Raw genomic sequence first — 13,159 nt, forward strand, 5'->3', positions numbered from 1 at the left:
GCCCTCCCTCCTTCAAACTTTTTTCAAGTACTTTCTAACTGGCACCACAAGATGCTCTAGGCTCCTCTTGTGATTTCCCATTCCCCACCCCTGGGATCAGCCATTTCTCCAAGGAGTTCTGGTTCTTTTTATTGATGAGGTATTTAGAAACCAAGATCTGGGTACTGGGTGTGCTCATTACTATTGGAGTGTCATTGCTTTCTAGTGGACAGAGCTGGGAAATATATGTGTGTGTACTAACCCAGGCACAAACACACATCTATATTTATGTATCTATTTATTTAGATGAATCTATTTTTAAAATCTGGGCTGATACTGATACCTCTGATTCCAGTCCAGTGTAGGGTTACTTTAGATGCGAGAAGACACTCTAAGATCAGACCTGAACACACTCATGCATTGTTGTCAGGAATACAAGATAATACAATCCCTATGGTGGGGAATCAGGCAGCAGAGTAAAAAAATTATGCATGCTTTGACCCAGAAATATCACTTCTAAGAAAATGTCCCAAAGACATACTCACAAAAATACAAAAATACAAAAAAAAAAAAAAAAAAAAAAAGCATGTACAAGGCTATTTGTTACAGCACAATTTGTTTTCCTTTTTAGTGCAATGCATAGATTCACACATTACAGCACAATTTTGTAATTTATTAGCAAAAGAATAGAAACAACAAAAATGTCCATCAATAGGAATGAGTTGAATGAACTATGGTGCATTCTTCATGCAATAGAATGCTCTCCAGGAGATATTATTATTTTTAAAAGAAGCAAAGTGAATGGTACACATAATATACCTTTTATCTAAGAAAGAGTGAAAAAATAAATACTACAAATATGCATGTACCTCATACATACATATACATGTAGAAAGGGACTAATACAGAAAACTGGCACCAGAGAAGTGGGGTGTTGCTTTTAACGGATACTTGAAAATGTGGAAGTGGCTTTGAAACTATGTGTTGAGGAAAGGCTGGAAGAATTTGAAGGAGTGGGCTAGAAAAAGCCTTGATGCTGGTGAGGAAAGTTAGTAACTTCTTAGAGACTGGGTAAGTCGTGGCGACCAGAATACCAATAGGAATATGGACTATAAAGACCATTTTAAGGAAATCTCAGATGTAAATGAGAAGGGACTTACTGGAAACTGGGGCAAAGATCACCCTTGCTATGAACTGGCAAGGAACTTGGATGCTTTCTGTTCATGCCCAAAAGTTTTACGAAATGTGGAACTTAAAGAGGTTGAACCAGGTTATTTGGCAGAAAAAATTCTAAACAGCAAAGCATTCAGGAAGCCACATGGCTACTTGCAACAGCCCATGCTGAGTTATGGCAGCAAAGGCAAGATGTAAAGCCAGAATTTATAACTAAAAGGAAAGCAGAGCATCAGGATTTGGAAAATTTGCAGCCTGGCCATGTGGTATAGAAGACAGTTAAGGAGAACAATTCCATGGTGCAGCCCAGCAATTGTCTGCTAAGGAGATTAGTACAGAAGAAAGGGATTACCGAGAGAAAGGGAAAAGGCCTTGAAGACGTTTCAGAGATCTTGGAGGCGGTGTCTTCCATTACAGGCCCAGAGACCTAGGGAGACAGAATGGTCTCAGGGAACAGGCCTGAGGTGCCCTCCATGGACTTGCTGCCCAGGGCCACCTGTCCAGGGCCACCTCGGGATGCTGTTCCCCACACCAGCACCCCGGCTTCTTTGGCTGCTCCAGCTGTGGCTAACTTGGCCCCAGGTGAGGCTGAACCCGCAGTTTTGGAAAATACAAGCCAGATGCCTTGGTGGCATCCACATGGTGTTAGGTCTGCAGGCTCAAGAATGCCAGAGCTCTGAAGGCTTGGGGGCCTCCACCCCGATTTCAAAGGATGAGTGGTAAAACCTGGAGTCCCAGGAAGGGATCTGCCACAGGGACAGATTCACTGCATAGAATCTTCACTAGAGAGATGCCAAGAGGAAACATGAGGTCAGAGTTGCAGCAGAGAGATCCCACCAAGGTAGCTGTAGAGCTACCAGTGTGCAATGCCAGCCTGCAAGAGCTGAAGCATGGCTTCGGGCCAGGAAAGCCCTATAAGCAGAGCTGCCCGGGGACTTGGGGACACAACCACCACACCAGCGTGCAGAGAACATCAAACATGGAGTCAAGGTACAGGATATTTCAGCTGTAAGATTTAACACCTGCCCTGACAGGTTTTGGACTTGCTTAGGGCCTGTTACCCCTTTCTTTGGCCAATTTCTCCCTTTTGGAATGGGAATATGTAGCCTATGTTTGTCCCACCATTGTATCCTAGAACTAGATAACTTGTTTTGATTTCACAGATCGGACTTTGAACTTTGGACTTTTGAATTGAAAGAAATTAAGACTTTGGGGATGAAATGAATGTACTTGTATGTGAAAAAGTCGTGAGTTTGGGGGACCAGGGGCCGTATACTCTGGATTGAATGTCCCCCCCAAACTCACTGAAGCTTAAATTGTGCCCCCCGAAGTTCCAGGTATTGGAGGCTTGGTTTGCACTGTGACAGTGTTAAGAGGGTGGGAAATCCTATAATGGTGGGGTCTTGAAGAAGTGATTAGATTGTGAGGACCATGCCATAGTGAATGGGTTAATAATGGCGGTCCTGGGCGTGGTTCTGAGGGCTTTAAAAGGAGAGCACATGAGACTCTCTCTCTCCCTCTGCTCCTCCATTTTCTGCCATGTGAGACCCCAACATTGCTGTAAAGCCACCAACACAGGAGACCCTCACCAGATGTGTTCCCTGGACTTTGGACTTCCCAGCCTCTGAAACTATAAGCAATAAATACTGTTTCTTTATAAATTACCCAGTTCCAGGTATTTTGTTACAAGCAACAGAAACGGATTAATACACATTTATATGAGCGGCCTTCAAAAAGTTTGTGGAAGGATTCATATTATCTTCTAACTCAATTTTCCCACAAACTTTTTGGAGTACCCTCGCATACGTAATTCTACTTTTTAAACAGAGAGATAAACTACAAACTGATTAACTAAAAAATAGTTACCTTTTGGGGGAGGAAGGGAACAGAGACAGAGTGAAGGGGATAAAGACGGAAGCTAGATTTCTCTGAATATTCCTTGCTTTGTAAAGATTTCATGTAAGTATGAAGCAAAATTATTTCAAAATGCAAAAACAAAGAGCAATATCTAAAAATAAAATGCAAAGTAAAGCAAATGAATTAACTGTGTATTGAGTTGGTGGCTTAACCACAAAATCAGGAATTATTTCAAGCGAATTTTAAAACAGAGTAATTTGACTATATATCCCCAGTAGGATATCTTATTTATTTATTTATCTATTTATTTTACTTGATACATTGTAACCGCACGTGCTTATGGAGTACAACCTGATGTTTTGATGCATTCATATGTTGTATAATGATCTGATCAGGACAGTTAATGTAACCATCACCAATGCATTTATCATTTCTTTGTGGCAACAACATTCAAAAGCTTCTCCTCTAGCAATTATGTAATATACAAAATTCCACTGTTAACCGTAGTCACCCTACTGTGCAATAGAACGCTAGGCCTTATTCCTCCCGTCTAATTGTTAATTTTGTACCCATTGGCCGATATCTCCCTGTTTTCCCTTTGCCCTTCCTCTCCCCAGTCTCTGGTGACCTAGTAGGATATCTTAAGGACAAAATAAAGTAAAAATAAATCTTAAATTGTTTTCAGTAATCATAATAACATGATTCTGCAGTTATTACATATAAATTATGTACAATAATTTATGTAATTTTGCATCTGTTATATATAAATTATGTATAATATGTATTATATGTGAAATTGTAGAATAAAGCAAATGATTTAATATGTTAATGTTGTTAGGATTGAGTTATTCAGTATTTAAGAAAATAGATACAAATATAAAACCTACAAATTTAAGTAAAAGTTTATAATCCTAAATTTGAATTGGAAATATCAGTTTGAACTCAGAGTTTTTTTTTTCCCTTAGGAAATAAATATTTCCTGGCTTTGTCCACCGAAAAAGCCTAGAAATGATTGCCAAGTAGGGGCAATGAGGAGCTCTGGTGCCCACAGGGCAGTCCCCAAATACTGTCATCACCACGAGGCTCCAGAGCTCTTGGAGAAATGGCTGATTTCCGACCCAGGGCAGGAAATGTAAAAGCTCAGCCTGGAACATCGTCTCAAACTAGAAAGCAAGGAAGCTCTCAGAGAATCCTAGCAGAGGAGTCATCATCACCATCATGAAGCAGGTTACCTTTGGATAGGTTTCTCAGCTTTGGCAGTATTGACATTTTTTGCCAGATAATTCTTTGCTGTGGGGGCTGTCGCATGCATTGCAGGATGTTTAGCAGCACCTCTGGCCTCTGCCCACTGCACACCAGCAACACCCCTCTTGTCCTCCCCAGTGGAAACAATCAAAAATGTCTCCAGATATTGCCAAATGTCCCCTAAGAGGTAAAATCACGCCTGGTTGAGAACCACCGCCTTTGGAGAACACTAGGAATCTATTCATTGTTCTAAACCCTGGTCAGTGAGGGGGAAATAGCCACGTCTGTAGAAGGAGAAAGTTCAGTCATGTGAACGGGTGGAGGAAGAGCCTTCCAGGCAGAGGTGAACAGCAAGTGCAAAGGCCCTTTGTGTTCGAGAAACCTGGAGGAGGCCAGCGTGGCCGGGATCTCATGGTCAGGGGCTGAGGTGAACAAGAGGAGGTGGGAGTGACAGGCAAGGCCAGCTCATCTGTAAAACAAATCCTGTTTCTCAGCCTTTGAGAACTCAGCACAGTGATTCAAAGAAGCCCTGTGCCCTAGAAAGAATTTTACAAAGTTCAATTGCTGCTAATGCTGGGACAGTCCCTGTCCCTGGGAAGTGAGCTGGAAGCCACTCGGGCCACAGTGCACCTGTAGAGTTTCCTGTAACCAGGAGGAACTGTCGACAGCCAGCTCCATCGAGACACGCAGGCTGCTGGGGCATGGGCTCAGCGTCAGGGACGGGCAATGCCACCCTCTACAAAGCCCTACCTGGGGAGGCAGTCAAAGAGTTTACTTCCTGAACCGCCTCTCTGTGGCTCCGGGAAATAAACAGTCACAGAACGCTCGGCCCTCTCCTCCAGCCTCTGATAAAACAATCTCCAGAAAAAACCAAAACCAAAACAAAACAAGAAAACAACCTCTGGATTGCACGTTTCTGGGAAAGGCCTTCTGTGGGCAGGAGGCCGCCTCCACCAGCCACACTGCCACCCACATTTGGGGCCCTGCACCTGCCACTCATAGGCTAGGCCTCCAGATGCCAAACCATGGCCATCAGGCCCACACCAACAAAGGCTTCAGTTATTTTTGTGCTCAAAATTTTGTGGATAAAATTCAGACTCACTAGACGACCTAAATCTGTCTTGCTTCTGACCAAAAAATAAGACTTCAAAAGACACCCTCTTCCTCCAGCTCAGAGTGGCTGTTAGGAGAATAGGACCTTGTGCCTGTCTGACCCGTCCTGCCTCCCTCAGGCCCTTCCCAGCCCCGCAGGGCCCACATAGGAGCCTAATCTCAGCTCTGTGTCCCAGCCCTCTTGAGCTGGCTCCTGTCTGTCCCCCACGGCCTCTTGCACCTTCAGGCTGCAGACACCCTCCCCCTCGATTCCCTCCTGGAAGCTGCTCTCTCCTGGGTCACCCCCTCCACCATGTCTGAAGGCTTCTTCCCTCTCAGCCTAGCTTCTGGATGGGAGGCCCCCTAGTCCTCCCCTGTGCCAGGGATCCGTGTCTCTGTTTAGTTGCCCCTCTGGATGGCAGGGACCAAGCAATGTGGGGTGGACATGGGAGGCTCCCAGTAGCCCACTCATCAAGCCTCCGGAGTTCCAGGGGACCAGAGAGGGGTGCTCTGTGCTTCCCAAGGGCTGTTTGTCCCCAGGACAGTGGCTGACTGTCCAGCTGTCACAGCCCCTTGGGCTGGGGCATCACTGCTGGTCATGTCCCTATCAGAAGCCACTGTTGCTGTCTGTGGGACCTGCCTCCTTTCCCGGCCTGTTCCCTGAGAGTGGACGGCAGGGTCCCCAAGGCCCTGGAGGAGGATGAGCTGGGCCTGTCTGGCACGTCCCAGTGGTCACAAAGGCCAGGGGTCCCCACTTCAGACCTAAAACAAGACCCGGGTCTTCACGGGCTCTGCAGGCCCACGAGGAGCCACAGAACTGATAACCTATCGATTCTGCTTCCTGAAGGGGCTTCTCCCACCCAGAAATCTCAGTGCTGCCAACAGGACGCCAAGGCTTCATTTCTGAGGTATTTTCAGTCAGGTCTCATTACTGACTTTTTTCAAGAGCTGTTTCCATAAGCGGCTCCGCACTTATAATTACTGGTCCAGGCCTCAGACGGTTCTGGACCCCAAATTAAAAGGAAACACCCACACACATCACCACATCAAACCCACTGGGGCTGAAAATAGATCCCAGGAGATGTGAGCAAGAAGGATGCAATTCGTCCAGTTGGAACCTGGGAAAGAACTGAACTGTGGGAATTTTCCAGAAAGGCGTGGTCACAGTGATGCATCCCTCTCACCCATGGGGAAGAGGTTCCCGTGAGGAGGTGGGCTGAGTGTGTCCCCCCACCCTGTGTCTCACCCCTGGAGGAGCCCCCATCAGCAGGCAGGGGGTGGGCACAGTCTTTGGTCAGAGCTGGAAAGGCCATCAGGGCAACCCTGCAGAGATGGGGAAACTGAGGCTCAGAAAGGACACAGACTTTCCAGAGGCCACATGTCAGGTTGGGGGCCTCTAATGTAGACTTTCAGATGCGGATCCTCAATGTGAAATGAGTGGCCGTATTGGGATGGAGGGTCACCTGCCAAGAAGGTCCCTGGGGAAGGCGAAAGAGATGCCAGAGCATCGTCAGCTTCCAAGAGACAGGCAGGGCCGGCCCCACTCTGTCCCCTGGCAGGCCCTGGCTCCTTCCCCCGCCTCCTGCCACACTCCTCCTTCCTTCAGCTTTGCAACTTTATGTCTGCCCTGAGCACCTGCCCCGCAAGGGTGGGGCACACGGTAGGGCGGGGGTCGGGGGCGCCATGAAGAGTCAGATCTTGTCCCCATTTTCAGGTTGTTCAGCGTTTTCAAGGAGTCCCGGACTCAGACAGGCAGAAAGAGACTAGACTAAGAGGAAACGCACACAAGGAAGGATGAGACTTCCATCGTGGAAGGAGCCTGTCTCTCTGGGAGTCGAGGGTGGGAGCAGTCAGATTTATGGAAATCCTGGCCTACCTCCTTTCAAAAGAGGGGTAGAGTTTGACAAGCAGCAGTGGGGCAGGTCTGTTCTGTGCAGAGGGTACAATATGAGCAATGGTGCAGAAGTAGGACGCAGTAGATCAACTGCCGTGTATTAGGTTCCTACGGTGTGTCAAGCACCCACCTGACCACGCTGTGCCTCACTTGGTCCTATACAATCCTGGAGGCAGACTTTACTGACCTTGTCATACAGGTGTGTAACTGAGGTTCAGAGACTTTACAGTCCAACGTCTCACAGCTCCCAAGTGACACACCCAGGGCTAAAAGCCAGGCTTAACTTATCCACAGAAGGATGTGTATAAGAATTTTCAGAGGAGTGTTAGTTATAATAACCAAAAACTCAAAACAACCCAAATGTCCATTTTTTAAAAAATGGATAAATTGTGATGTATTCATGAAATGGAATACAATTCAATTATAAAACAAGAACAACAGATACAACAACGTGAATGAATCTCAAAATAAATTACATTGAGTAAAAGACTAGATATGAGATTATGCACCATGTAATTCCATTCATATGAAGTCCAAAGAACAGGCCACATGAATGTATCGTGACAGAAATCAGAACGTGCTTGCTGGGGATGATCTGGTTGAAACAGGATTCCCAGGGGCACCTATGCCATAAGTTTCCGCATGGTCTGAATTTTGTATAATGGGCATGCGTTACTTCTGTAAATCCTAAGACAATAAAAACACTTTAAAAACAGGATTCTCAGTTTCCAACACATATTTATATTCAGTCCATTTCTGCAGCATTTACCATCTGATGATGGTCAGGACCTGGGCTGGGTGAGAGGCAGCTGTCGTGTCGGGGAACAGCAGAGGATTGGAGGCAGGGAGATGACCTGCTGTGTGGCCTTGGGAAAACCACCTACCTTCTCTGAGCCTCACCCTCCACTCTTTAAAACAGAGATGTGACAGTAATTGTGAGATGCAGATGAAGGTGTGGAGCTTCTGGGCATGTGGCCATCACTGGATATCATCTCACACAAGCCCACAACGGCCCCATAAAATAAGTATCTCCATTTTTCAGAAGAGGAAACTGAGGCTCGGACAGGGAAACAGCCCCGATCACACTTACAGTAGGAGTAGAGCCAGGATGCAAATTCTGTCCATGTGAGTCCTAGATCAGGAACCCTCAACCCAGCCCTGTCTGCCCTGCCATCGTCAGCCACTCCCGTTTCCACACAGGGAAGTCACTGTCAAGCACACCCGACAATTGTCTTTATGGCTCGTGTATTTATCATTCGTCTCTCCCACTAGAAGGTCAGGTCCATGAGGGCAGGGACTTTGTTTTTTCACTGTTATGTCCCCAACAACTAGAACTGTGCCTGGCAGTAGTGGGTACTATATAAGCATTTGTTGAATGAATGAATGGGAAAATGAAAGAATTCCCTTGTAAAGAACCAAAGGAAGTGACCCTGGGGCACACGGAGATACAGTGTCCCCCTTCAATGTCGCATGGCTGGCAAGGGCAGAGCAGGACCCAGGCCGAGTCCCTAATTCCCACTCAGTCCTCATTCTCCCAAACCCAACAGCCTCAGTTCATTCACACCCCCACCCTCAGCTGCCTGAAACCACGGGGATAAATCTGGTTCAGGAAAGGATCAGGACGAGAGTGAAGACGACTCCATTGTGATCCTGGCGAGATTTCTGCCTGCTAGTGCTGTTTGTGCCTCAGTTTCTCAATCTGGAACATGGGCACCTGCTTCTGCACTGACATGGGGTGGAGAAGGACGCAGGAAGAATGTGCAGAGTGGGTCCTTCCCTTCCTTCCCCAGGAGGGGCTGGGCTGGCCTGAGGGGCTCAGGCCAGGGGATGGGGCAGTGTTGTGAGAAGGTGCCCCTGACAGAGCTGCAGGGTCAGGGCTGAGAGGTACCTCCTTTTTCTGACACCATCACTGTAGGCTGGATGAGAAAGCAGAGGCCCAGAGACGGGAAGGGACATGGCTTGGGACATGCAGGAATTAATGGTGGGCCCAAGCGGTACCAGGACCTGGGTCTTGGCTCCCAGCTCAGGGCTGTCCTCCACCAAGCACAGGGAGACCAGGACAGGCTCCTTCTGCTCCACAGGGTAATGACCCCATAACTGCATCCTGACCAAGAGGAGCTGAGCATCTACAAGCTGATGTTGACAGACAGGCCAGGCAGGACTGCTGACTCTCACCACAGCCCTGGCCTCTGTAGTGGATTGAATTATGTCCCCCCAAAACTCATTGAAGCTTGAATTGCATCCCCCAAGTTTTATGTATTAGAAACTTAGCCCCCACCGTGACTGTTAAGAAGGTGGCAAATCCTACTATGGTAATTGAAAGGTGGAGCCTTGAAGAGATGATTGGACTGTAGGACCGTGCAGTAGTGAATGGATTAAAAACAGTGGTCAGGGGCGTGGTTCTGAGGGCTTTAAAAGAAGAGGAAAGTCTGTCTCTCTCTCTGCTCTCTCTGCTTCCACCATCTTGCAATGTGAGACCCCTGGGTCACTGTTGCCACCACCAGGGGATTTTGGACTTCCCAGCCTTAGAAACTATAAGCAATAAATTTCATTTTTCTTTATAAATCACCCAGTTCTGTGTATTTTGTTATAAGCAACAGAAGCAGACTAATACAACCTCCCAACGCAGGCACGGTGCTTCCCTAAAGCACCTGCTCCACACAGAGGCCCTGGCTTCGGGCTCCTCCAGGCTGCCATCAACCATCAGGGGCCTGGCAGCACCAGGCCTGGCTTCTCAGGAGCCAGATGAGGCAATAGGAGGGGTGGAGCTGCAGGTAGCAGGTGTGGGAGCCTGGGCGTGGGTGCTGGTACCACAGCGACTCTGTATTAGACCCCAGGGTGGTTCTGGGGCCCCAACCTTCAGGGACTCAGGGCGTGGGCCTCCAAACACGGAAAGGATCCTGGTATATGTCCAATCCCCCACATACAGCCTCGGTAATTATCAGTTAAAAGTACCTAACTGAGAGAGCTCTACTGGTGCAATTAGTGCCTCAGAATAAGGACGGCCCTCCTGACAGCTGCCTGTGCCCGCCCACGGCCCGGGCTTCCACTGCACAAAGATCTGCTTGTTAATCCCACAGTGTCGGAGGCCCCAGATCTCGATGAAACCTGCAGAGCTGGCATGGGAAGAAGCTGGGATTTGCTGTCCACATCTGTGGATGACACCCTGGTTTGCTGTGTGACTCTGAGCTGGCCATTAACCTCTCTGAGCCCAAGAAATGGAGCTGGCAAAACAGTTTTATGTGGATTAAATGAGCACTTGTAAGGCTGGGAAAGTTCAAGTGCTGGTTTTTATTCTTAAAAAAAGAACAAACAACTTCCGGTTGACATTTAGAGTCCATTTCTGGGTTTCATGTGTGTACAAGACATCTGGGATGCCCTGTCACATCCACACCAAGGCTGGGTGGAACTGGGGTCAGCGGCGGCCAAGCCCAGCTTCACCCTCCAAGGTAAGGGGGGGCCAACTCTCTGCCCCTCCCCCTCTATCAACCACTCATACGGCAACCCTGAGGACAGATCACTAGGAGCCCCATTTTACAAGGAAGGACCCAAGGCTCAGAGAGGACAAGAGACTTGCCTCTTGTCACACAGCAGGGGTAGGCCTGCTTAATTCATAGCTACAGCTCCTAACAGGGCCGTGCATGCCTTGACCCAGGGGATGCCAGGGGAAGCAGGACACAGACTGGGTGGTGACTCATTCTGATGGGCCGCTCCCCTGGGGACATTCTTGGGCGACTGCATCCGCAACTGTTCTTGGCCCTGAGCTGTGGGTCAGCCTGTCCTGAGGATGGAGCCCCGGTCCCAGTTCCACATATGGTCTCTGTCCCAAGTCCCCACCCCTGCCCTCTAACCAGGAAGGCAGCACCCAGATCCCACTGGACAGAGTCCTGTGCCTGGCACTGGGCGCTCAGCACTGCTTTAAGGCTGCCTCCTGCTGCCTGCTCCCCGCCTCAGTCCACACCAGCTCTGGGCTGCGGGGAGCAGAGGCTTGGCTGTCCCCTCCTCCTGCCCTCGTGTAGGAAGCTAATGGCTGAGGACCCCCCAAAACCTGCTGCTGCTCGGTCCTCTGTGTCCCTCTGCCCAAACCCCTCAGAAATCTCTCTCCTCCCTGAAAGCCTGACCTCCTGACAACAGAAATGTCACCCCCCTGGGCACTGGACGTAGTCAGACAACCTGGCCTGGCCTGGCTCAGCCACACAGAGGCTGTGCTATCCTAGGCGTGACACTGCCTCTCTGAGACTCACTGTCCCCATCTGGGAGATGGGGAGGAAGACCACGGCTGTTAACAGGGTTGTTGGAAGATTAAAAGCAATGCTGAGGTGAAGGGAGGCTGCTGGCTGTGGAAAAGGTCCTCGCCCTGTGCTCAGCCCCACGGCTGCCCCCACCTCAGGCTGAGCTGTGGTCCTTGGGTCCCCAGGCCCAGCCTGCTGTGACGCCCAGCCCAGACCCCTGCCTGTCACTAGCCACAGACAGAAGGCAAAGCAGGCGGGGGGACCTGACCAACAGTAAAGACTCATGACTGAAGATTAAAGAGAGTTGAGTAGGGGAAAAATACCTTTGAGAACTTTAAGAGTAAATGGCAGGGTCTTCAAAAAAAACAAAAAACAGTAAGTGGCTCCACGGTTTGGAGAACAATTTCTGCACAGAGGAAAATCTGGGCTTTGCCCAGGAAGACAAAGAGGGTCCAGGCTGTCCATTGGGTCATCCCATGGCCTGGACACTCACCCATGCCGGGCCATGTCCCCAGTGCTGGGGCCCAGGGTGACAAGTCTGCAGTCCCTGTCCCACGGAGCTGAGCGTCTACTCAGCCCCCAGCGGCTCCCGGACAGCCGCACCCACCCCGGCTCAGCTCAGCACAGGGAAGAGCCTGCTGAGGACTCAGGGCACGTGGGTCAGCTCTGGTCACTTGGATGACGTGACCACAGGTTTCTGTGCTGAACTTTGTCCCGCTCCTCAGTTCTGCCCTTATCACAGTGACAGCATCACAGCCTCTGGTTACTCATCTGTCCCCCAGGACCAGGGTGTCCTCCTGGTGCAGCCCAGGTGGGCTGGGACAGCACCTGCTTCTCAGTCCTGGGTGTCTTTGGGGGCGGGGTGAATGCAGCCCCCGGGGGACCACATTTCCCGGCTGCTCCTCCCACCCCACAGCTCAGGGAGTCCCGCGTCCGCCCCTTACACCGTCGCTGCCCTGACAACGGAGGTCACGGCTCCCCCCGGCCCCCAGCACGCCGTGCACGCGGTCCCCGCGAGGTCCCTGACGCCAGGCCCGGCCGCCCGCACTCACCCATGTTGACGAAGCTCATGACCAGGTCGCTGCGGCCCAGGAGCCGCTCCGGGGACCCGCCGTCCCCGTCGTCGTCGCCGGCCATGGCGTGGTACAGGTCCAGCATGAAGAGCGGCGCGGACGCGGGCAGCCGGGCGGCGGCGGGAGGCGCGCGGGGCCGGGGCCGCCCGGGCAGCCCGAGCACCGCCAGGATCTCACGCTGCACGTCGCGGCGCTCGCGCGCACCCAGGCGACGCTGGGGACAGCCCGGCGGGGGGCGCGGGCCGGGGCCGCAGCCGCAGCCGCCGCCCAGCGCGCACAGCGCCAGGCCCAGGAGCCAGAGCGGCCCGGGGCGCGCGGCCATGGCGGGCCGGGCGGGCGCTCAGCGGGCGCGCATCGGCTCCGCGGCGGGCCAGGGCCCGGGGCTCCCCGACGGCGGCGCGGCACCTGCCCCGACCCGGGCCGCGAGGACGTGGCCGCCCGCCGCGGGGTAGCGGCTCCGAAGGGCACCGTGGGCTGCTCCGTCTGTCGCGCGGCGGGCGGCGGTCCCGGTGCGGACCCGCGAGTCGCCTCAGCCCCGCGCTGCCGTCCGCGCCGCCCGCCCCCTCCCCGGGCCGGACCAATGGGGGCGCGGGGGCGGCGCCAAGGCCGGGAAC

The 13,159-nt window shown here is 51.1% G+C and overlaps 1 protein-coding gene across 1 annotated transcript in view; it reads right to left on the reverse strand.

The window, feature by feature from the left end:
* LOC134384512 (bone morphogenetic protein 8B-like) overlaps window positions 1–12,867 on the reverse strand; it is a 32,953-nt gene extending 20,086 nt beyond the window's left edge. Inside the window, exon 1 of the mRNA XM_063106060.1 lies at window positions 12,525–12,867. Coding sequence (XP_062962130.1) covers window positions 12,525–12,867 — 343 coding nt within the window. The remainder of the gene's footprint in view (window positions 1–12,524) is intronic.
* Window positions 12,868–13,159: the final 292 nt, after the last annotated feature.

This window comes from Cynocephalus volans, chromosome 8 (genome assembly GCF_027409185.1).
Source record: "Cynocephalus volans isolate mCynVol1 chromosome 8, mCynVol1.pri, whole genome shotgun sequence".
In the NCBI taxonomy this organism is placed as follows: Eukaryota; Metazoa; Chordata; class Mammalia; order Dermoptera; family Cynocephalidae; genus Cynocephalus; species Cynocephalus volans.